Source organism: Polypterus senegalus, chromosome 11 (assembly GCF_016835505.1).
Source record: "Polypterus senegalus isolate Bchr_013 chromosome 11, ASM1683550v1, whole genome shotgun sequence".
NCBI lineage: Eukaryota > Metazoa > Chordata > Cladistia > Polypteriformes > Polypteridae > Polypterus > Polypterus senegalus.
The window spans coordinates 116,532,033-116,556,951 of NC_053164.1; the positions used below are offsets into that span (position 1 = coordinate 116,532,033).

Below are 24,919 nucleotides of genomic sequence, written 5' to 3' on the forward strand. Positions count from 1 at the left end.
ATTTTTAATGCTACCTGACAGCAGAGTGATAAAACTATGACATAAATGCTTTCTGTTCAGACAGTTTCAGGTTTGGTGAATTTGCTTTACTGTCAGGTATTATTACAAGAGCCCTAGTCGCACAATAAATTAAACAGCAAAGATAGGCTTTTATTGTGATGAATTCAGCGTGCAGTGTCTGAAGTATAGGGCAATTAAAAAGGAAAAAAGATATTACATCTTACTACAGTCTTGTTTTCCTTTCTGGAATTATCATCACATCCATAATCGCTTTATAAAATAACGCCTTGTATTTAGCTAGACACAACCTGATACAATGTAGCAGAAAATCAGGTATACTGTTAGTCTGTCTCTTACAATGAATGGAATAAAAGGAGTGCACAAGTGCATTTATGTTTTTCATATAAACTTTATTTTATATAGCACTTTTTTTACAATATTGTGAATTGTTAATATATACACTACTTAAAAAAATAAGGGAACATTAGATGTCAGTGAATTACATATTCAAGTGGAAAATCTTTACTGATTAATGCTGTGTCATTTGTTGAGAACAAAATGATGTAGCAACGGTCAATGGAATCCAAAATCACCAACCCATTGAGAGATTGATTGAACAAAACACCCAAAATCAAAGTCAAATATTTAAGTCACAGGCTGATTCATCTTGAATGAATTTCATCACGACAACTCATAATGTGACTCAGTAGTGTGTATGGCCCCCATGTATCTGTTATCTCTCCTGACAATGTCTGGGCATACTCCTGATGAGACGGTGGATGATGTCCTGGGAGGTCTCCTCCCAAACCTGGATCAGGACATACATGAGTTCCTAGACAGTCTGTGGCGCAATTTGGTGTGGTGTCAGATGCACCAATACATAATGTCCCAGATGTTCTCAACTGGATTCTGGTCTGAAGAACGTGCAGACCAGGCAGTCAATGGCATTAATTCCTTCATCATCCAGGAACTGCCTACACACTTTGGCCACATGAGGCCTGCATCAGAAGGAGCTCAGGGCCCACTGTACCAGTGTAAGATCTGACAATGCTTCTAAAGATTTCATCCTGGTTCCTAACAGCATTCAGAGTATCATAGCCTAACATATAGAGGTCTCTGTGACCCTACAAGGTTTGCTTCCCCAGACCATAACTGACTCACCACCAAACCAGTCATGCTGGATGATGTTTCAGGCTGCATAATGTTTACCACAGCATCTTCAGACACTTTCACGTCTTTCACATGTGCTCAGTGTGAACCTGCTCTCATCTATGAAGAGAATGGGTTTCCAATGGTGGGGCTGCCAATTGTGGTATTCTCTGGCGAATGCCAATCACGCTGCATGATGATGGGCTGTGAACACAGGTCCCACTAGAGGACGTTGGGCCATCATGCCACCCTCATGGAGGGTGATACTGGACTGATGCCCTTCTATGACCCCGTTTAGCTCTCCTCATGTAATGGCCCAGCTCCTGATTTCTCCACTATGCTCCTGAGACTGCGCTGGAAGACACAGCAAAGCTTGCACCTCATCCACAAAAATATTTGTTGAGCAATACAGTTGAGTAAAAAAATGACATTGGCTTAAATTCATTACAGTAGTGGAAGTTACAAGAGGTAAAATACCAAGTCCTGGCTGCGTTAGCTACAAAATGTTTACCATCCCTGACCACTACTGACCATTGTGAATGTTTACTTTCTACATCTGTAGTTAATAAAAAAAGAGCATCTGACCAGTTTGAATAAACTGGTGTGCTGAAGCAACTGGCTTAATAAATAGTCAGAAAATTAATAATGTCTTATTTATTTATCTTCATATCATTTTAAAGACACCATTATTGACATAACCAAATTGTTGCACTAAATTTCATTGTGATGTGGCTTAAATTTTAAAATAAAAAAGCTTACTTTTAGCTCTTGATTGATTAGTGTTTCACTGGGTTCACTGTTAATTCAGTTGTTTCTGTTACTCAAAGCTATCAATGACCTAACAGAAAAATGTAATATGCCTAAGCAAGTGGTTATAAAAATTGTTTTCTATTAAGAAGTAATCACTACGTTATTTATGCTTTGTAGAAAAATATGAATATCTTTGAAGGATGCCACATAAAATTTTGATGAAAATGCAGTTAATTTTGATTACAAAGTGTATGTATGCGGTTAATCAAGATTACTTTTTTTCATAGAATGGCAGCCCTAGTTATCAGTGCTGAAAATGACAGAATTTTAATTTATTATTCATATGTAACTGAAAAGCCCCATCGGTGTCCTAATGATAAACTCCCTTATCTTATTTGTCCTGTTTGAATGGTAACTGGTTATTAGAAAACCTTTGTAATTACAAAGCCCCACTGATGTTAATTGCAAAGTACAGGCATTCCTAAAGTTAAGCTCTGGGTTCAAAAATGGCCAAAATAAAACAGCTTTCTCAAGAAACATGTCAGTCAAATGTTTTTTTGGCAAAGTAAAGGTTATTCCATGAGACAGACTGCCAAGAAACTGAAGATTTCATACAACAGTGTATGTTATTGTATTGAGAGAAGAGGGCAAACTGGATTTAACTAGGACAGAAAAAGAAGGGGATGACTCAGATGTGAATAGTAAATTAAAAATCAGTCATTTCAAGCAGTAATAACCATTACGAGAAACACTAGTAATGTCTTAGATGTATTTTTAAATCAATTTAATGGTATCTTGATACAAGGCATTAATGTGAAAAGGTAAAAAAGGATATGATGCGAAGCATGCCTGGCAAAAAAGACATTTCAGATTATCTATTAGCAAGAATTGCTGATTTAAAGTAACTTCAGAGAGTTTATATATTTGTAAGTCCACAGGTCGAAAACAGTATAAATGGAGATGATTTAAGGTGATGTTCTCCAAAAAAAACATGGCACTACACTTGAAGCTTGTTTAAAAAGCAGCTTGACACTCCATATTGCTGTTGTGAAAAAAATTTGTGGGCTAATGAAATTAAGGTTGAACTCTTCAGGAAAAATATGCAGGTATAAAAAAGGAGAACACATGCCAACATGAAGACATTGTCCCAGTGGTGAAGTATTGTGGAGGGATGATCATTTGGGGCTGCTTTGCTCAAGTTTATCAAGGTATCCTACAGGATAATGGCGGAGTGTGTATCCAGCTGAAGCACAGTAGAGGCTGGGTGATGCAGCAGGACAATGATCCTAAACATTGAACTAAATCTACTACAGAATGTCATCATTGTGAACCTGTTCTCATCTGTGAAGAGAACAGGGCACCAATGGTGGAGCTGCCAACTGTGTATTCTCTTGCAAATGCCAATTGAGCTGCACAGTGATGGGCTCTGAGTACAGGTCCCACTAGAGGTCGGGCCCCCATGCCACCTTCATGGAGTCTTTTTCTGACAGCTTGGTCACAAACATCTACACCAGTAGCCAGATGGAGTTCCTTTTGTAGGGCAAAGGCAGTGCTCTTCCCGTTCATCCTTATACAAAGGGCCAGATGTTAGTCCTGCTGCTGGGTTGATGCCCTTGTACTGCCCCGTCCAGCATATATCTGTGGCCATCACCTGCAAAACCATTCCCTTTTTGGGGGGTGTCTTGCAATTTCCTCTCCATTGCACCTATTGTCACTTTCGTTTGTGCTAAAACAGGTGAAGTTAATTCAGAATCACTTATGCTTCCTAACTGGACAGACTGATATTCCTCAAGCTTAACTGACTTGTTGTTAGACTGTGATGATTAAGTGTTCCCTTAATTTTCTTGAGCAGTGTATATTTTGCAGTTAGAGCCCATTGTGTAGGCAAATTGGTAATGGTCACCCATTGAGTCTAGACTTCAATGAACAGTCCTTTAGGTTAAATAATTTGTTTTTTGTTTTTTACTCTCTCCTATCAGTTTGGGAATGGATCCCAGCTCAGACTCTGCCCATCACAAAGGCTTTCAACAGACTGGTGTTTTGTAGACTGTAAGTTCATACTAACCCTGCTTTTTATTTATGGTTTTATAATACAGTCCATGTATCATTTTTTTTCTGAAATTTCATATTCCATTCCATGTTTCCATAGTACAAAAATATTTATCCCCTTCCTGTGTAAAGCAGATAGGGTGCCATTCCATCACAAGCAACACTCATACTGTACATACTGGGCAAATTTAGAGTTGACAATTAATATATAATATGGAATGGCAGTTGTAGTAGTTAGAAAAATCCCATGCAGACCGAAGGTGGTCACAAATTAAAATCGGGTGTATTGGGCTGTGAGGAAAACAACACTAATGACTGTGCCACTGTGCTGCCTAGTATTTTCATGTGACTATTAAATGGTAAACTAGGAAAAAAACATAACATTATTTTTGTCAAGCATGGTTAGTATAGGGCACATCAGTGTGGTCATATTATAAACTCTGCTGAGTGATTTGAAAATTTTAGTCATTCAAAGGATCCAAACCATATACAAACTCACCAAAAGAAAGTATGCTGGCAAATGCAGAGATTCTTTGTGAGCACAACAAAATTTAAAAATGAATGGAGATTATTCAGTTCATTTAGCACCTAAAAGCTATACTAACCCAGTCACTGAATTAGTTTATTTTTTAAAAGATGGGTAAGCTATGCAAAAAAGGTGTCATGTGCACAAACCCTTACTTCATCCTAAGAAGTCATTTGATGCCATGACATTGCTTAGCAGTACATTCTGAACTGATCAGTCTGTCAACCTTATTATAAATGAATATAGTCTGCACAAAACTTAGACAAAAGAGTGGCATTAGCTCCACATGCCAGGAGTTATGATTTATCTTGGTTAGTGACATAAAATGGAAAAAGTAGTTCAACAGCTATGGCTACTTCAATGCTCATATTTGGAAATGTTTTGTACCACATTAACACTCTCAAATAATTCAAAATTCGGTGATTCTCCTCTATATTTGTGTTTTATACCTTGGGAATTTTATCTTTTTTATAACATACAGAGATCTGGGTTGTAATTTCAGTTTACCAATGAAGTTTCCACATTCTCTTGTTGTACGCATTCACATTTCCTTTGGTGCTGTGTTTTGCTTCCCACATCTCAAAAGAGGTGTTAGATTAAATGAAGACTATATATCGGTCCCCTATGAGGGTGAGTGCCATTTGCTGGCTCCCTCCACACTAAAGTTGATTACTGTAAGTAGGGTAAATAATGAGAGAATCTAGAAAAAGAAATACTAATACAATACTAATAACTCTAATAAGATTATACTTGAAATACTGACACCTTTTGGATTCAATCATTATTATCATCACTCTTATAAACTGAGCACCTCAGTAGCAAAATAATGAGCTGAGCTGACCAGACCTGCCTATTACTACCAGCTTTTTCCATACCTTCCATACAAGTGAGAGATATAATCCCTCCAGCATGCTCTGGCTATGCCCATTGGTATACTTCTTGTGAGCTATACCTTGTTCATCTCCTGTGTGAGGCATCCTGGGAGCTTTCTAACTACATGTGCATCTCAGCTTAGCTACTACCCATCTGTAGAGACTGATGATGATCTGCTTCTCTAAATGGATCCTCTGTGATCCTCTCATATTGCTGAGCTACTCATCCTATTACGGAGAGTGAACCAAGCAACTCTGTGCAGCAACATCATTTCAGTTACCGGCACTGACAGTATCATTCTTACAGTCACTACACAGAGCTTATGACCATAGGTAAACTGACAGCTTTGTATGCAGGTTTAGTCCTTGGTTCACCATCATAGTCTTTTAAAAGGTTTGTAAAGCTGCTGCTGGTGTACCACCAGTTCATTGGTAACCTCTTAATCACTTCTACCCTTACTCCTGAACAAGCTTCTCCATTTTGGGCAGATATTCACCACATACTTGCAGGGAATACCCCCTTCTTTTCTGGAAAGGGACCATGGCCTCAGATTTAATGGTGCTGATTCATATCCCAACTACATCACATTCATCTGTGAACATTTCTGCTGTACACCAACATTTACAGTTTGATAAGCCCAAGAAGACAACATCATTTGAAAACAGAAGAAATGCAACACTTAGGTTCAAAAACTGGGTACCTTCCAAACTTTGGCTACACCTTTTTAGCTTTCCCTTGAAAATCAAAAGCAGGAGAAGAGACAAGATGCTCTCCTGGCAGGGTCCAATGCCAACATGCAGTAATCTTCAATTAGTACCAAGTATATGAACACACCTCTCACATACCAAATACAGGGACTGAATGGCATGTGTCAGTGGCCCTAGAAACTCATATTCTTGTAGCACTGTTCACAGGTTACCACAGGGTACAAGCTTTTCCAAGGCCACAAATGTGTAAACAGGACTAGCAACCTCCCCCTGACCCTCCACTGAACCTTCAAATTTCTGTGAAAGAACTAAGAGTTAGTGAGGTGTGTTATAACCAGGATGGAAATCACATTTGCCTTCCTAAACATGAGGTTCACTTGTCAGATGCAGTCTCTAATTAATGACTCCAGAACAGGTTTTTCCAAGGAGGCTCACAAGTGTGACCCCACAGAAACTAGAAAACACCTTTTCTGTGCCCATACTTGAGTCAGTTGTCCACAAGAAACTGTCTGGTGAACATCACTTACCAGCACCTTTCTCCAGAAGTGTGTCCTGATATTCCTGTTCCAACTTAGATTTAATTTTTAAAAAAATCATTAATGTAAAATGAAAATGGTTTGTTCTTTGTCTTAGACCAGTTTTTTGAGTTAACTCTATCAGGAGCACATATCTCCAGGAAACATAGCTCTAAGGATAATTGAGGCAACCAGGCCAAATTCACAATAATTCAATCAGAATTGAAATGTGTTTTAAAAATGTATGTGTGTGTGTATATATTATTTAAAATATATGTATGGTATATATTAGTATAATATTTATAAATACATTATATACATAGCATATAGTTTCTTTTGAAAGATCAGTGCTTTGTTTAACTAAGCTAATATTGTTTATTTTGAATTTCTCTTCAGTTACATCTACTGATCGCTTCTATCTCATAAACAGAGCTCAGGTATGTTCTGTATTATTTTAAATAATTATAATATTGTCATTCCTCAGGTTACATATCTTAATGGATAGGATTATAATGTATATGTTACATACATAACAGAAAACTGAAATCAGCTTCCTTGATGTACTCCTTACTCCAGTCTATAAGGATGTCTACACTTAAAACATAACAAACAATATACAAAAGATGTGGTTGTGGTGCTGCATCAAAAAGAACATTTTAATTGCTGGACATTACTTAAAATGTACAGTACATTGCATTACGTAACAAGTGATGCGTTCACTGCTTATCTCTGCTTAACTTTCTGTGATGAATGATTGTCCCAGATAAATAAAAAATATGCTTATACTCATTGGAACACAATAAAGTCAAAAGTACAATGCAATTTCTATGTATCTAGTACTCATTTTGAAAATCTTCATGAAAATAAATGTATTATATTTTGATTTTTCCCTGTATAGATCTTTAGTGTCTCTTCTCTTAAATTTGTTGCCTTACCCTGTAGTTCAGTTGTTCTCAAGTTGGAGACCCAGTGTGGCTACAGTTTATCATCCAAACCACCTCCCCCCTAAGTAATCAAGCAGCACCTGCGAACGTTGCAACCAAGCCCCAGCCTCACTAGGTCACATGTTCTGGGCCTGCTCCAAATTAACATTATTCTGGACAAAAATTTTTAATTACCTCTCAGACAGTCTTGGACTCACAATCCCTCCTAACCCATTAACAGCTGTGTTTGGGGTTCTTCCAGAGGGTCTTAAGGTGGAGAAAGACAAACAAATTGTGATTGCATTCACTACACTGTTGGCACGCAGACTTATTCTGATAAACTGGAAGAACCCAAACTCTCCTCTTTTAAGTCAGTGGGAAACTGATGTGTTATATTATTTAAAATTGGAAAAAATCAAATACTCAGTTAGAGGATCTGTGCAGACTTTTTTCAAAACATGGCAGGATCTAATCAGTAATATTTTGAAATGATTTTATAAAGCATAGAGAATTTGTTGATTTAGGTATTTTTAAAAGCCTTAAATTTTACACCGTTTGGCTTGCTCTCTCTCTCAAGGGTGGGGATCGATCTGTTCTTAGCATAATTCTTTTTTTTTTTTTTTTGTTAAAACTTGATTGCTATGTATTGATTGTAATAAAATTAATAAATAAATAAATTAAAAAAAAAAAAAGTAATCAAGCAGCTCTATTCGTCATTTTCTGTTTAATTGTCAATCCAGAGTTTACAAAGCCGGGTTTACTAAATATCATCAGAATATAGAAGGCATTTATGTGTACTACTAAGGGAAAATGTATTGGTTTCCTTCACTCTTATTTTGCTTTTCCTGGTGTTCTGGTTATTTGGGCTGTTGTTTTTCAGTGACATTCAGTGTCATCTTGCACTGTTGTCTACCCTGTTTGCCTTTATCATTATTTGGATATAATTAATGGACCAGGCCACACAGAAAAAGCTGGATACTAAAAATGACTAAAAGAGATATTAAAACAATGACAAAAATAGAAATATGTAACTCTGATAATATTGTGCTTTTTGTGAATGCCGAGTAAGAGAAGGAAAAAAAGGACAAGCTAATTAAAGAATGAGATTAATAAGTGGGAAAATTAATCACTGATTTTGAAACTGGGTGGAACAAAAACCTGCACCAACAAAGCTAAACTTGAGAACCACTACTGTAGGTACATTCTTCATTAAATTGAGTGGTAAAATTTTAGCTTAGGTACTGCAAAAATGCATCTATTTATCATTTACTCTTATGTAACAAGACCTAAACATACACCTCTTTGGGTGTTCATAACACTTATATAGCATCAGTAAACTGTTTATTCATCTCTGCAATGTGACCTACTAACAACACTTCACTCTGGAGTGACTTAACTGAGACACATTTATCTTGATATTATATATTTGGTATAAAACCCTTGCATCCTTCATATTAACAGAGTCATTTTACCATCCTGTCAATATGCCACACTGCACAGAGATGAATAACCCATCTACTGATATTTTATAAGTGCTATGAAGACCAAAAGAAGCCATTGTTAAGGCCTTGTTATATAAAAATAAAGGAATAATGGATGCATATTTGCAGTACCTAAACTAAAGTGTTATCAAAATAGATTCATACATTGGAAACTGTGGTGTAAATGATAAGAAAAGCTCCCAAGTGAGTACACACCTTATGGCACATGGTTCTATCATTTTAAATAAAGAACACTATAATAAAACTAATCATTCCAATTTGTATTTAGTTATTTTTCATTTGTTTTAACTAGCTTTACAGAAGTAATTTATGTTATGATGTGGGCAATTGGTCACAAATTTGTACTGATTTTTTTTCATTCATTTCAGGAGCACCTCCACTTTGTAACAGAAATATCTCAGGATGAGGTTTTCATTTTAGAGAATCAGTTATTGGGGAAACAGGCTGAAGCTAACTCAGGAATGCCTGACATCATGGTGGAATCCAGCTCGGAGTAAGCATAAAAGCCTAACAAGTAATACTTTGCATTGCTTCTGCTTATTACACATACTGTACCCCCACTGGACAATACTTGCACAATTATTTGGTTGTAAATATTCTTCACACACACGCTGTTTAATCCTAATAACCAATGATAGGGCAGCTCCAGTGTTTATTGCACTCTACACATGAAAAAAGTAATTTTTTCCTGGGTCTACCACTGAGCATTCAACATTTTAATCACTCCTGCAGTGCAGGCTACTGGTTAAGGCACCTAACTTGAAACCACCACAGAGAGAGTAAGAAAAACAAAGTAAATAAGCAGGTTGGCAAAGGGCTATGCTAGTGAGTGCCATGTGATGCCGCATGCAAATGGTAACAGTGGATTATTTACAGGACTGACTGCTTTTAAACATGTTCTTTAATCTCAAAACTGTGTTTTAATAATCACACAATGTGATAATATTTTATTGAGGCTTTAATTTTAAAAGAGGAAAATCTACATGACATTAAATAAAAACAGAAAAATGGTAAGAAACATTATTTTCACAGGCCTTTCCAAAAACTCTGCATTTACCAAACCTTTAGCCCACCTTTAGCCATTTCACATCATACAAATTCCCACACTTAACTGAGAAACTTATTAATGAAGAGTGGTTTGGGAAATTCATTTTAAAGTGCTACAGTCATGGCCAAAATTATCGGCACCCCTGGAATTTTCTCAGGAAATGCACCATTTCTCCCAGAAAACTGTTGCAATTACAAATGTTTTGGTATACACATGTTTATTTCCTTTATGTGCTTTGGAACAACACAAAAACACAGAATAAAAGCCAAATCTGACATCATGTCACACAGAACTCCAAAAATGGGCCAGACAAAATTATTGGCACCTTTTCAAAATTGTGAGTAAATCGTTTTATTTCAAGCATATGATGCTCGTTTGAACTCACCTGTGGCAAGAAACAGGTGCTGGCAATATAGCAATCACACCTGAAGCCAGTTAAAATGGAGAAAAGTTGACTCAACCTTTCTGTTGTGTGTCTGAGTGTGCCACACTAAGCATGGAGAACAGAAAGAAGAGCAGAGAATTGTCTGAGGACTTGAGAACAAAAATTGTGGAAAAATATCAACAATCTCAAGGCTACAAGTCCATCTCCAGAGATCTTCATGTTCCTTTGTCCACTGCGTGCAACATAATCAAGAAGTTCACAACACGTGGCACTGTAGCTAATCTCCCTGGACGTGGACGGAAGAGAAAAATTGATAAAAGACTGCAACAAAGGATAGTCCAAATGGTGGATAAACAGCCCCAATCAACTTCAAAACATATTCAAGCTGTTCTGCAGACTCAGGGTGCAACAGTGTCAGCTCAAACTATCCGTCGACATCTGAACGAAATGAAATGCTATGGCAGGAGAGCCAGGAGGACCCCACTGCTGACACAGAAACATAAAAAAGCCAGACTGGAGTTTGCCAAAATGTACTTGAGGAAGCCAAAATCCTTCTGGGAACGTCTTGTGGACAGATAAGACCAAGGTAGAGCTTTTTGGTAAAGCTCATCATTCTACTGTTTACAGAAAATGGAATGAGGCCTACGAAGAAAAGAACACAGTACCTACAGTCAAACATGGTGGAGGTTCTAAGATGTTTTGAGGATGTTTTCCTGCCTCTGGCACTGGATGTCTTGACTGTGTGCAAGGCATCATGAAATCTGAAGACTACCAAAAGATATTGGGGCAATGTAGGCCCAGTGTCAGAAAGCTGGGTCTGCATCAGAGGTCATGGGTGTTCCAGCAGGACAATGACCTCAAACATACCTCTAAAAGCACTCAGAAATGGTTGAAGACAAAGCTGGAGAGTTCTGAAGTGGCCAGCAATGAGTCCGGATCTAAATCCGATTAAAACACTTATGGAGAGATCTCAAAATTGCTGTTGGGAGAAGGCGGCCTTCAAATCTGAGAGACCTTGAGCAGTTTGCAAAAGAAGAGTGGTCAGAAATTCCAGATGAGAGGTGTAAAAAGCTTGTTGATGGTTATAGGAAACTCTTGATCTCAGTTATTTTTTCCAAAGTGCGTGCAACCAAATATTAAGTTGAGGGTGCCAATAATTTTGTCCAGCCCGGTTTTTGATTTTTGTGTGAAATGATGTCAGATTTGGGTTTTTTTTTCTGGGTTTTTTTGTGATGTCCCAATGCACATAAAGGAAATAAACGTGTATACCAAAACATTTGTAATTGCAACAATTTTCTGGGAGAAATGGTGCATTTTCTGGGAAAATTCCAGGGGTGCCAATAATTTCGGCCATGACTGTAAGTGTCTAGTTCAGTTCCCACCTCTTGGTGTGATTCTGAGTAGGACACTCAATTTATTTGTATCCTATCTGTGAAAATATATGGATGCTGATGATGTATATCACCTTGAGTTAAGGTACATGCCATGTAAGTTATATTTGCTGAAATTGAAAATGGAGCAGAAATGGCAGTAAACATTAGGAAGACATTGAGTCCTGTAAATGGCATATAAGGTACGAGATGATTACAATGAGTAAGTAAAGTTTATATCTGATTGTTTCCATTTTTACTAAACATTTCTCTTTGTTTGATCCAGTGTGATTGCAATGCTTTTTAGGTTTTCATTTCATTAACAGATGTATATAGCCAAGTCACTGCTTATTTTCATCCCAGACTGCATCAAACACAATCAGCTGTACACAATACGCTATGTACAGTAGGTCGGCCCTTGTGATTTGTGTATTTATGATTCGCAGATCAGCCTATTTGCAGGTTTGTTATCAACAATTAAATGCAAATTATTTTGCGAGTTTTGCAACCTATTGTAGAAAATCACATAACAACACTGTACTGCTACTTAAATGGACTGCAATGAACTGCAGATCTCTGCAACCCTGGAAGTACTGCGCCATTGGGTAGCTTTGTTGGTTTTAAAAATAAGCCATGAGAAGCCATCAGGATTGCAATCAGTGATGTTTTGTTTCAGCACTTCACTGCACAATTAGATTACAATTACACCCATTGGATTACAGTTTTTACTGGATTTATGTTGTCCTCTGCCCACTTGTTCATGCGATGTCATCTGTGTTAGAAAACGTCTTTGTCTGCAGAGCCATTCCAACTTCTACGTATCTTCACTTATATCAGCAACACACCAGGATAAAACTTGACATATCTTTCAGGAGCTTGTTCACAGGCGATTTCATTTAATAAATACACCACCATCATCTGCACCTGTGAAACTGGAGTGTCACAAGTGTTTATCGTTTATCATTTTGTGCTTAGTGTTTTTTTTTGTATCTATAACATTAATCATTTTTGTCGCTTACTATCATAAATCATAAATATACACACAAATCCATTATGATAAGTTACATTTTGTTGAAAGCTATAGTTCATTAAAGAACTGGTAAGCTACGCACTTTATCTGGGAGATGCCTGTCTAGCCTATCTTGGCAGCCTGCCCACACACATGACTTGCTTTCACAGTGATCATTCTTTTCTCACTAGGTTTTGCATCATATTTAGTGCAATACAGAAATCATGGACAAAAAAATGTGTTTGTGAATTTTCACATTTGCAGTCGTCCTGCATCCCTAATGCATCTCAATCCCACAAGATAACCGTATACAATACACAGTGCTTGGTACTTGACTCATTTGTCCCAAGCACATTGCCCAAGAAATCTTTTGTTCTTTCAAGTAGAATTTTATAAATATGTCACTATAATCTTGTATGTTAGAGGGTACTCTCCAGGTATAAACTCATGAAACAAATTCATCTTTACTATTCTCTTTACAGAAAATTCAAAAAGTTTGTCATTTACTATAGCACCACTTGTCAATGTCTTTATTTTTCCCATCTGTGGATTACCTTTCCCAACATGCAATAACAGGCTTTTTTAGAATGTCTTTGTAAACCTAACTGGGCAGGTAGTTTGAGAGTTTGATGAAGAACCTCACACGGACACTGGAAGAACATACAAATCTGGCACTCAAAATCTGCCAAATATATAATACCAAAGTACATTTTTGGTGGGCTGTTTGTCACTTGAAGTTAGTTTTTATGCTTGAGGGTAAACTAAAAAGTAAAGTAACAGGTAAAGATAATAAAACAGAACAACCAACAAAAGATAAGTAAAATATAAAACAGATAATTCATACTTAGGGTGGTATGGTGGCGCAGTGGTAGCGCTGCTGCCACGCCGGAAAAGAAACCTGGGTTCGCTTCCCGGGTCCTCCCGGCATAGAGTTTGCATGTTCTCCCCGTGTCTTCGTGGGTTTCCTCCCACAGTCCAAAGACATGCAGGTTAGGTGCATTGACGATCCTAAATTGTCCCTAGTGTGTGCTTGGTGTGTGGGTGTGTGTGTGTCCTGCTGTGTGCTGGCACCCTGCCCGGGATTTGTTCCTGCCTTGCACCCTGTGTTGGCTGTGATTGGCCCCATCAGACCCCTGTGACCCTGTGTTAGGATATAGCAGGTTGGAAAGTGACTGACTGACTGACTATTCACACTTAAAGCGTATTCTTCAGGAAGTCTATAATTTGTTTATATCTTGTTGCAATTAAAGTGGATATACATCTTCTAATTCAGTTTTATAGAGGGCAGCGTGATTATGCAGTAGTCAGCGCATCCGTCTCTGCAGAGTCTGCACATTTGTCGTGTTTGTCTGAATTTTAACCAGGTGCTCCACTTTTCCCTCAGATTCCAAATATGTGGATGTTGGGTTAATTGGCAGTTTTAAGTATCTGCCTTTCCTGTCCTGTAATGAAATAAGCAGCATGGGGAAAATGAAACCTGTAAATAAATGGACTGTAGTCTGTGTGTCACCTTAACAATATCAAAGTGTGAAAGTAGATGTCATATGATGCATATGAGATGGAACAGGATAATCTATAATAGGGAAGGAGGAGGAATGAACCACCTTTGTACAGGATATCTTGAAGGACATATCATTGTCAGGTAAATTAGCATTAAGTCAGGGTCAAAACGTAAGATGAATGGCCATGTCACGTGATCTGACTTGTAAATAGATGAAGAGCAGAAACTAACTTGGTGTTTTGGAGAGAAGAAAAAAAAATCCAGGACCCAGACAATCAGACAGATAGATAGATAGATAGATAGATAGATAGATAGATAGATAGATAGATAGATAGATAGATAGATAGATAGATAGATAGATAGATAGATAGATAGATAGATAGATAGATAGATAGATAGATGGTATTTTATTTGTCCGAGATGGAAGAGCCTCAATAAACAAATAAATATTATAACAAACTAGCCATGTGCGCCCAACTACGTTGCGGGTGTTAAAGTTGTCTGTGAAGGGCTACCTGTTTAAACGCGGCTGCCAGTCGTGAACTGGGTCCTTCGTCGCACAGCATTATGATTTTTTATAAAGGAAACAAAATTAAAAAAGAAAACCCTTGGATATTGATTCGATAGGAACGGCTCACTCGGAATCACTATCCGAATCGTAATTATGTGGTGGTGTAGGAGCATTTCTGTTTCTGTCCGTTCACAGTCCGTCTTGTTTTCACGACGCTATCGTTTCCTCTCACAATGTCTTCTCAACCATTCTCCAATCTCGCAGGTTGCTTTGTGGCAATCCAAAGAGTAAGGCAATATACACAGAGCAGTTGTTATTAAAGGGGGACACATAGGTATCCAGGCTCTTTAAAGCATAAATAGGGATCACTTCACTGACATGTGAGCATGTACAACTGTGAGACACGCAGCACTCGCTGGCTACAACGTAACAATAATAATTTCCGGAACGTGCTGTTACGTTGTCATTCATTTTACCCGCTGTCTTTCTTTCAATCTTATGTTATGTAGGCACGTACCTTTTATCTTCGGCAATCTCATTCTCTAACCAGGCCTCAGGAGCTAATCAGCGTAACACTGTCCACCACCCCTTTCATTATTCCGGCACATTGTTGACATCCGTGAGTAACAACAACGTAGTAAACTGGAAGGTGGTCTACGCACGCGTGGACAAACCAAGATCAAGATCTAAATGAAGATTATATATAAAGAAAAGATTAGTTAATTTAAAGTACACCAATTTGTTTAGTTTGAATGTCTGTGTTTTGAGGTGTGACTGGAGTACTACAGTCTTCAGTAGTATAAGCCTGGAGGAGATTCTTAATGCAATGCCTATGTTTTAGCTGTCTCTCTACTGCCATCTAGTGCTTCTTCTAATTAATTCGCGGACAAACAAAGATCAAGACCCAAATGAAGATTATATACAGAGATAGATACACACCTGAATTAATAAAAAGAAAGAAAACCTTGATAACTTACGGACATTCTCAATTTTAACTCAAGCCAAAGTTGTAAGTGATAATGTGATACTAATGTCAGTATTTAAAAGTAAGCCTAAGCAAAATTTAAAAAATAACTAAAACCATTCCCTCCTTGTTTAAAAAATTTAAAAATCTGAAACATTATAAAAGAATTTTGAAATTCAGACTTGAATATATTACAGTGTTAATGTGGCCAATCGTTTGACGTACTGGCAATCAAGTAGTGTGTACATATATAAATATAATACAATGCCCTCCATAATGTTTGGGACAAACACACGTTTTTCTTGATTTCCACCTCTACTTCATAGTTTAATATTACAAAGCAAAGAATTCAGGCATGATTAAGGTACACATTGCTGACTTTCATTTAAGGATATTTGCATTAATTTTGGTCACATCTTGTAGAAATGCCAACACTTTTTAAAACATGGTCATATTGATCCCAAACAATATTAGATTTGAGTTCAGTGTAAGGTCTAGTAACAAATTTTAAAAGTTATCTTTTGCTAAAATAGATAGATAGGTGGAATAATGTAAATGAAACTGTGAATAATCAATGGGATCAGGTGTCACAGGAACTGAAAGCAGCTTGTCTTCTGCCAAGTATTTCTCTGCCATGAAATATCAACCTGACTTCTCTAATGTTACAGTGCAAGGGCCTGAGACCAAAGCACCTGACAAACAGAGCACAATACTAGCAGCATCTCCTGTCCCTCATCATGTCACAAACCCTAACTTCTCTACATCATTGTGGATACACCCCAAGAATGAACAGTAACACTTTTTTTATTGTAGTAAGTAAAATTACATTGAGTGCTATTTTCAACATTCCTGTGTAAAATGTCTATCATTGTTTAGTGGTTTCTGTAGTGTGCTGGTTTCATTAATATAAAGTGTCAGATTTGATGAATTCCATCAAATGTTTCTCCTCACGCTTACTTACAGTATGGTGATTACAAAGGGAAACCATAACATAAATTGATAGGAACTGGAAGTACTGCCAATGTCTTTGTCTTCACTAGTTATAACTTTTTCAAGCATAAAGTAGATATTGACAGAAGATTAGATAAGTTGGGCATACTCTTTTTGCCAAAGTTTTTAATTTGCACCCAAAGTCTATATTTGAAGCAAGGTTGATCAAATGATGCAGACACGTTGTCAGTTTCAGTGCCTCACAGAGTTAAATATTACATCTTTAAAATGTCTTCTTTCCCACCATTAGGGATTTTAATATAGTTTGTAATATAAACATAGGGAGGAGAAAATTTGCCATCAATGGTCTCTCGTGTATATTTCATCCACAGTTTCATAGATTATACTCTTAAGAGTATCTCAGAGAGTATCTCATGTGCCTTTATACCTTTAAACCTGGGACAGTCTTTTAAATATTTCAGCCTGAGGCCAGCCACATTTTTGAGTCCACCCTCCCTTTATTTTAACCAGGAATGAAATGATTCCTTTAATTCACATTCAATACATCTTTTAATACAGGCTTCATGATACATTAGTCCCACAACTTAAAAAACACAAAATATGTATTAAAAACTATTGCATGTATAAATTATTCACCAATGTTATTTGAGCCCATCCATAAATCATGTTTATTGAGTTTTGCTGTTCCAAAATTAAATGCAAAACAAAATGTATCGATAGTTTCGTTCATCCCAGAGGCTATTCTAACCAAAATTGGCAGATTCAAAATCTAAAAGGTGCCACTTGACTGTTTTAAGTAAACTTAGGAGACATTAAACTGAAATTCTACATGTGACTTATACCTTAAAAACATTCAAAAAATTACCAACATTTTGCAAATCCTTATCAGACAAGTAGTTTGAGAATGTGAGGTGTTACTACAAATTTAAAAGAACTAAACCAAAAAGCTCATTTTTTTATATACTGTACACATTTTTGGATGATTAACTAAATATTGGCAAACTTAATGACTGTGTTCGCCCTTTTTAACTAAACACTCGCAGTGCAAACTTAAGAGACATTAAACAGATGTAGTGACGCTTTCATATCATTCCAAAAATGAATACAATTTTACAAAATGACAAATCAATATACTGTATACTCAATATGAAACAAGAAATTCACAAATGCCAATATTATGCACTGAGTCCGTAGCTTCAGAACACTCATGTGTCGGTACAAGCTGTGTAATGTGAAATTTAAAACTTTCAATATGAAAATATTTTTCACACATTTAAAGGTAGTATATATATATATATATATATATATATATATATATATATATATATATATATATATATATATATATATATATATATGAGACACTGGATGTTTATTTATATCTTACTTACATACTTATCTCTCATTTTTTTGGATTAATATTTTCCAATAGTAAAGAATGCTGTTGCCTGAGGGATTGCCTTATTGTCTCACCCCACACACTGGCCCTGTGGCTCCTATGCACGTTCATCTAAAGCCACATCTTCTCTTCTTCATGCATCATGTGTCTGCCTACTCTACTTTAACTTCTTTTTATCTTTTATGTTTACAGAGCAAACCTCTAAAGAACAGGGCTTGTGAAACTCATGTTGATACAATGCCAAGAAAACAAAGCAAAGTGCTGAAGACTGCTGTTGATACCTTCAGCCAAAAGGAAAGTTGAGTAATGGATGTGGAACCTTGCAAACCTGCACTTTGGTGGATTCAGGCTTAACAGGCAATTTATTTGCCTTTCTCTGGAAGTGGAAAGCTGTGAAGAGTGCTTCATGTGTACTTGTGCTTTATGTTTTTTATTTAAATTCAAAAGTGGGGAAATTACAGCTGGTGTACTTCTGGAGTTTTATCTCCCCTGCTGGTTTCTTACCTTATGCCTATAAATTGGGACACTTTATTGTTCAATATAGGCTTTTATGCAAGGCTGACCATTCCAGGTTAGCTCATTACATTGCTGAACTTACTGGGCACTTTCCAGTATTAACAGAATCAGATCGGAAAAAATCCAGAATAAAGTTTCAGGTGAAGACAGTAGGAATTTTTTATCAATATGAGCGAACAACTGATGCTTGCCTTATCGATATCTGTGGGCATCAAGTATGCAATGTATGGTCTGTCATCCAAGGTGTTTTTTTGTTTAATGTTCGCATTTGATCAAGCCAGTATGACTAGAAAATTAAAGATTATGCCGCCATCTGTTGTGAAAATGAAGTTTTCCGTACAGCATGTTTATTTTTAAATAGGTTAGCACCTTCAAAGTTGCAGTCTCCTACATTCTGACACACTCTGCCACAGTCATTCACAGTGGTTGTGCTTTATAAACACCCACTCCTTCCAGTCCTTGGGACATGACCTCTAGAATCTGTCTGTCTTTCCATATTTTTATTCCTTTTGCAACCAAATTTTGGATTTCCTTAGTGAGCTGATGTCACTCTCAGTGTGAAGCTGTGTGTGTGTGTGTGTGTGAATCCCACCTTAGACCTTTATGCATATGCACTGTATCTTTCTTCACAGTGAATTCTCATCAGATATTTTTCTCTGTCAGGTGTTAGTGTAACAAATGTTCACAGTGGGCCAAATTGCTTTTACAGATTACTTGTACCTGGTTAAGCACAGACTAATAAAGCATATTTTTTATTTTTAAGCTAAGTAGTCTGCTAATAGTCAGTTCCAGTCAATGATTTCTCCAGTCAAGAGTTCCAGCCTCTGGTGCTACTTAGCAGATATCCAAAGGAACTGTTAGTAATAACTTGTCTACTTTGAAAAAAAAAAGACATTCCCAAGCTTTTCCAGGTTCAATTTCATTCATGCAAGTGTGGTTAAATGAAGATTCCTATTATTACTTCAATTTAAAAAATTATTATCTTCCAAGATGCCTCAGGGTTGTGCAGAAACAGTTGATTTTTTTTTTGTGAAAACCTTGGTATTTGGTCACAAAAATATTGAAGATGACTATAATTGTTCAAATGGTGTTGTGTTTGTTTTGTACACACTGAATTCTGTTAAATGCATCTGAGCCATATTCAATGCAATATGAATGGGATACATTTCTGCATATTTGCATTATATTAATGTTTTAAAAGCTGGATAGCCGTAATTAATGGGCTTATTGTTGGATGGCATTTATTCTGTGAAAGTGGTTACAATGTACTTGTTTCTGGTTTTTAGTTTGAGGGCTTTAAATTCTATATACTGTTAATATGGAAAACGTTTGTTTTTTTGTCTCTGTTTTTCTAGCTTGTGCCAATTGTTGGATTTCAATTGCATTGAACTTTATGGAATTATTTTTGTCTTGCCTTCTAATCAAAGAAGAGACTGAAACATTTGAAGTATATGCTTGAAATCCTTATTTTTAATTTATTCAATGCACAGTAAGTTTCAGTGAATACATAAATTAGGTGACAAGAATGTTTGGACTGTTGAAAAGCTTCCATTTTCTGTAATTTGGACACATACTCAAAATGTTTGTGTCCAGTGCATGGCCAAATGGTGACCTGGGTGCCGATTCCTGTGAAAATAAAAGCCTAAACACCGAAGGTGTTCCTATTCCCACAGTTCACGATTCAATTATTTTTTTGGCCATATCATGTGAGAATTGATGAATGTGTATTAAAAATGATATGTACAAATATCTCTTGATGCGTCTGAGCACATTATCACTGATGTTATCTGAGGTGTTTCAGGTCATTCAACATCAGACACCCTTGCTCAGGTGACCCAGCCATGGTTGATCAGGCTAAAGCTTGTGTTCAAGCAGCACTTGCTACTTCCCATGGGCCTCCTCTCCTGATCCAGAGCCTTCTCCAGGCCTTTTTTGCTGTCTATGTGATGTTTTGGTTGGCTGTCCTCCTCCTCCGCTGCCTGGTGATGCCAAGTGTAAAGAAGGCTTTATGGAATGATTGTCAAGCAAAGCCCCTGCAACCAGCCTCAATGGGGGATACATCATCCCTGTTTATGGCAGTCCAGCACAAGATCCTCATACATGGACCTCTTCCTCTCATTGACCTTCTCTAGTCAGTCCTTTCATGTGAATATCAGCTTCAAATGAAAAATGCTGTTTGTTGTTTCTGAGACAAGTAGGATGTCTGGCCTCAAGGAAGTTGAGGACGTTTATCCTTCTGGACTTGTTTTTGGTTTGGCACAAATTGTTTGTTGCCTCTATTCTTGAAGGACCAAGGTTGACCTTCTGCCTGTTCACCATCTTGTAAAGTATTCTGCAGTGCCTCTGGTTTTCTTACTCACTCCCAGGGTTAAAGGTTGACTCTAACATGGATTGGTGTATGTAAGGGCCATTAAGATCAAAGATAAGTGTCACAAAACAGATGGATGAATATTGAGAGAACAGATGGATAGGCATAAATTGTTAAACTATAGGTTTTTTTAGGTAGAAATCTCAGTTTTACTGCCTAATGTTGATAAAGAAGCTTGATGAAAGTATGAAGGTGATCATTAATGGCAAAACACTAGTGGATAAAAACAATTATACTGTGGAAAATTTCTGAAATTGTATAACTATTAAATAAATTAATATTTGAAATACAATAGGATATCACCAAAAATTCATCCAAATCCTGAAACTGAATTATTTTTTTCAAAGCAAATAGTATGGAAAATCACATTCAAGCTTTGATGGAGGAGGCCTGCATGACCACATGAAGGCTGAGCATATTTTAATAACATGAATATGTAAATAAAATGGCTAACTGAAAAAAAAATCAAATTTTTGTTTCACGTTTATCCATCCATAGTATGCTGAAAAAATTAAAGGGATTTATATACAGTATATCATTGAAAAAATCGACATACAACATTGAAAGATGTTTTAAATATTGGCATATCCAACTTTAATTAATGACTATGAAATTACATCCTCCTTTGTTCTTCATTTCCTAGCATGCAGTTGTTATAATTTCTGTTTGCATTTAATTACTTTCAGGTTTTCCGTAAGATATAAAAATAATTCCTACATGTTTTCTGACTCAGATATGTGTTTTCTGCCATCAGTTTTTATCAGTGCTTACTTTGAAGTTTACAGTTTTTTCCTGTTTTTTATGACACTATTTTATTATTGTTCTGGGGGTGCTAGTTTGTTGAGGTTTGTGCATCTACCATTGTCATGGTAATCCTTCCCACACTGCACCAGGATTCCACAACTTTGACATAATTGATGCAAAAGGTCATCTTGCACAGCCTCACGTTATCTGAGATTTGATTAATTGTTTGCAAACTATGTGCTTTATTAAAATAATGTTTTGGTATTGACATTTGCTCTGAAGTTAGGTTTTGACTTTTGGGTTAGCATTACTGGTTCTATCGTAAATCTCTGACTTTAACCATTTGCTTCATTTACATGATCTTGTCTTTTTTCTTGAACTACTCACTGAAGTCAACTTAGCCATGCATCTAAAAATCATTACAGTTTGTAATTACAGTAAAAACTAAGGTGCATTTCCAATCATCATGAAATTAAATGAAGTAGAGTCACATATAAATATTTGTCTTATTTTAAAAAGGTACTGTTTTAGTTAACATTGTTTGTTAAAAAGCTGTGTTTCTTCTCAGCTTTTCCTACACACAGTCACAAAGTAAATTTTTAGCTCATATTTTTCACTCATTCTCAGCAGTGTAGCACAAGTTGAAAAAAGAAATGGTCAGAAATGGGAATGTAGCACATGTGGTGTTAAACTAGCAGATGTACAGGACAGATAGAAACCTCCTGACGTATCAGCAAAATACTGCGCAGCACCTTCTAACAGAGTTGTGCAGTGGTTAGTTTCAATTCCAGGAATCTGTGCGTACTCCAACTTCCACGTTCTTCTGCTACATAAATCCCGATCAGCGTGAAAACTAACGCTCATGCACGCGCATTTTGTAACGCCCCAAATCCTCCCAGAATTACGCCTCTTTGAATATGCAAATCAATATAAATCGCCCTTAAGCGTAGCCTTCTGTGAAAAGACAAATGGGAAAAGCACGGGGGAAAATATAAGAATTTCAGCGAATACCAAGTGGAGGCAAATGAAAAACATACTATTTGTTTAATTAAACCGTGGTATAATCAACAAAAGGAAGTTAATCGTGTGACATAGCGTGTTGGAGAAACTTGAAAGCTCAGATATCAAAGTCACCGTGAAAAGGCGAGTCATAGCCCATTGTCTGAGTGTCATATGAAAGCTTATTAGGGTACAGACAAAAAAAACTAGGCACACAATGGGAAAAAAGCAACTTCAGTCTCGAAATTTCCACTTTAATCACGTAGTTTATTTTGTCATTAAAGTAGAACATCATAAATTTAATCTTAAAATCGTTTAATTAACCAGTTTCTCAAATCACATCGTAATCAAAGTAGCACGTTAAATGCTTTGTTTTGTATGTGATCTTCTACAATGGTGTGAAAAACTATTTGCCCCCTTCCTGATTTCTTATTCTTTTGCATGTTTGTCACACAAAATGTTTCTGATCATCAAACACATTTAACCATTAGTCAAATATAACACAAGTAAACACAAATGCAGTTTTGAAATAATGGTTTTATTATTTAGGGAGAAAAAATCCAAACCTACATGGCCCTGTGTGAAAAAGTAATTGCCCCCTTGTTAAAAAATAATCTAACTGTGGTGTATCACACCTGAGTTCAATTTCCGTAGCCACCCCCAGGCCTGATTACTGCCACACCTGTTTCAATCAAGAAATCACTTAAATAGGAGCTGCCTGACACAGAGAAGTAGACCAAAAGCACCTCAAAAGCTAGACATCATGCCAAGATCCAAAGAAATTCAGGAACAAATGAGAACAGAAGTAATTGAGATCTATCAGTCAGGTAAAGGTTATAAAGCCATTTCTAAAGCTTTGGGACTCCAGCGAACCACAGTGAGAGCCATTATCCACAAATGGCAAAAACATGGAACAGTGGTGAACCTTCCCAGGAGTGGCCGGCCGACCAAAATTACCCCAAGAGCGCAGAGACGACTCATCCGAGAGGTCACAAAAGACCCCAGGACAACGTCTAAAGAACTGCAGGCCTCACTTGCCTCAATTAAGGTTAGTGTTCACGACTCCATCATAATAAAGAGACTGGGCAAAAACGGCCTGCATGGCAGATTTCCAAGACGCAAAGCACTGTTAAGCACAAAGAACATTAGGGCTCGTCTCAATTTTGCTAAGAAACATCTCAATTATTGCCAAGACTTTTGGGAAAATACCTTGTGGACTGATGAGACAAAAGTTGAACTTTTTGGAAGGCAAATGTCCTGTTACATCTGGCGTAAAAGGGAACACAGCATTTCACCTGGAAGGCTTGCTGTGATAGATGGAACCATGAATTCTACTGTCTACCAAAAAATCCTGAAGGAGAATGTCCGGCCATCTGTTCGTCAACTCAAGCTGAAGCGATCTTGGGTGCTGCAACAGGACAATGACCCAAAACACACCAGCAAATCCACCTCTGAATGGCTGAAGAAAAACAAAATGAAGACTTTGGAGTGGCCTAGTCAAAGTCCTGACCTGAATCCAATTGAGATGCTATGGCATGACCCTAAAAAGGCGGTTCATGCTAGAAAACCCTCAAATAAAGTTGAATTACAACAATTCTGCAAAGATGAGTGGGCCAAAATTCCTCCAGAGCGCTGTAAAAGACTCATTGCAAGTTATCACAAACGCTTGATTGCAGTTATTGCTGCTAAGGGTGGCCAAACCAGTTATTAGGTTCAGGGGGCAATTACTTTTTCACACAGGGCCATGTAGGTTTGGATTTTTTTTTCTCCCTAAATAATAAAAACCATCATTTAAAAACTGCATTTTGTGTTTACTTGTGTTATATTTGACTAATGGTTAAATGTTTTTGATGATCAGAAACATTTTGTGTGACAAACATGCAAAAGAATAAGAAATCAGGAAGGGGGCAAATAGTTTTTCACACCACTGTATGTGCTAGATGTGTGTGAATCACTACTTGCTTCTTAAACCGGCTCTCTCCCTCCGACTGGACACAGAATCCATTACATTCGTGATATTACAGCTCTCTGAATAACTAAAATACTGCGATGTATATGTGATATCATTTTCATGATGATAGGAGTTAAAGCACTTTACTAAACATGGGTTTCACGGCACAGTGATTGTGTGCGACCTTCGATGAAATTATTTATTGCAGC

General features: G+C 37.0%; 1 protein-coding gene across 10 annotated transcripts in view; it reads left to right on the forward strand.

Annotated features, from left to right (window-relative positions):
* Positions 1 to 20,315, forward strand: part of dgki (diacylglycerol kinase, iota) — a 288,696-nt gene extending 268,381 nt beyond the window's left edge. For 8 of the 10 annotated variants that reach the window (XM_039769556.1, XM_039769550.1, XM_039769558.1 and 5 more), the window contains 4 exons: positions 3,879 to 3,948; positions 6,966 to 7,006; positions 9,363 to 9,487; positions 18,325 to 20,315. In XM_039769556.1, coding sequence (XP_039625490.1) covers positions 3,879 to 3,948; positions 6,966 to 7,006; positions 9,363 to 9,487; positions 18,325 to 18,337 — 249 coding nt within the window. In that variant the 3' untranslated portion in view covers positions 18,338 to 20,315. Of the gene's footprint in view, positions 1 to 3,878; positions 3,949 to 6,965; positions 7,007 to 9,362; positions 9,509 to 16,450; positions 16,587 to 18,324 lie in introns of those variants that run through there. The other 2 variants (XM_039769554.1, XM_039769555.1) reach the window with 2 other exon arrangements.
* Positions 20,316 to 24,919: the final 4,604 nt, after the last annotated feature.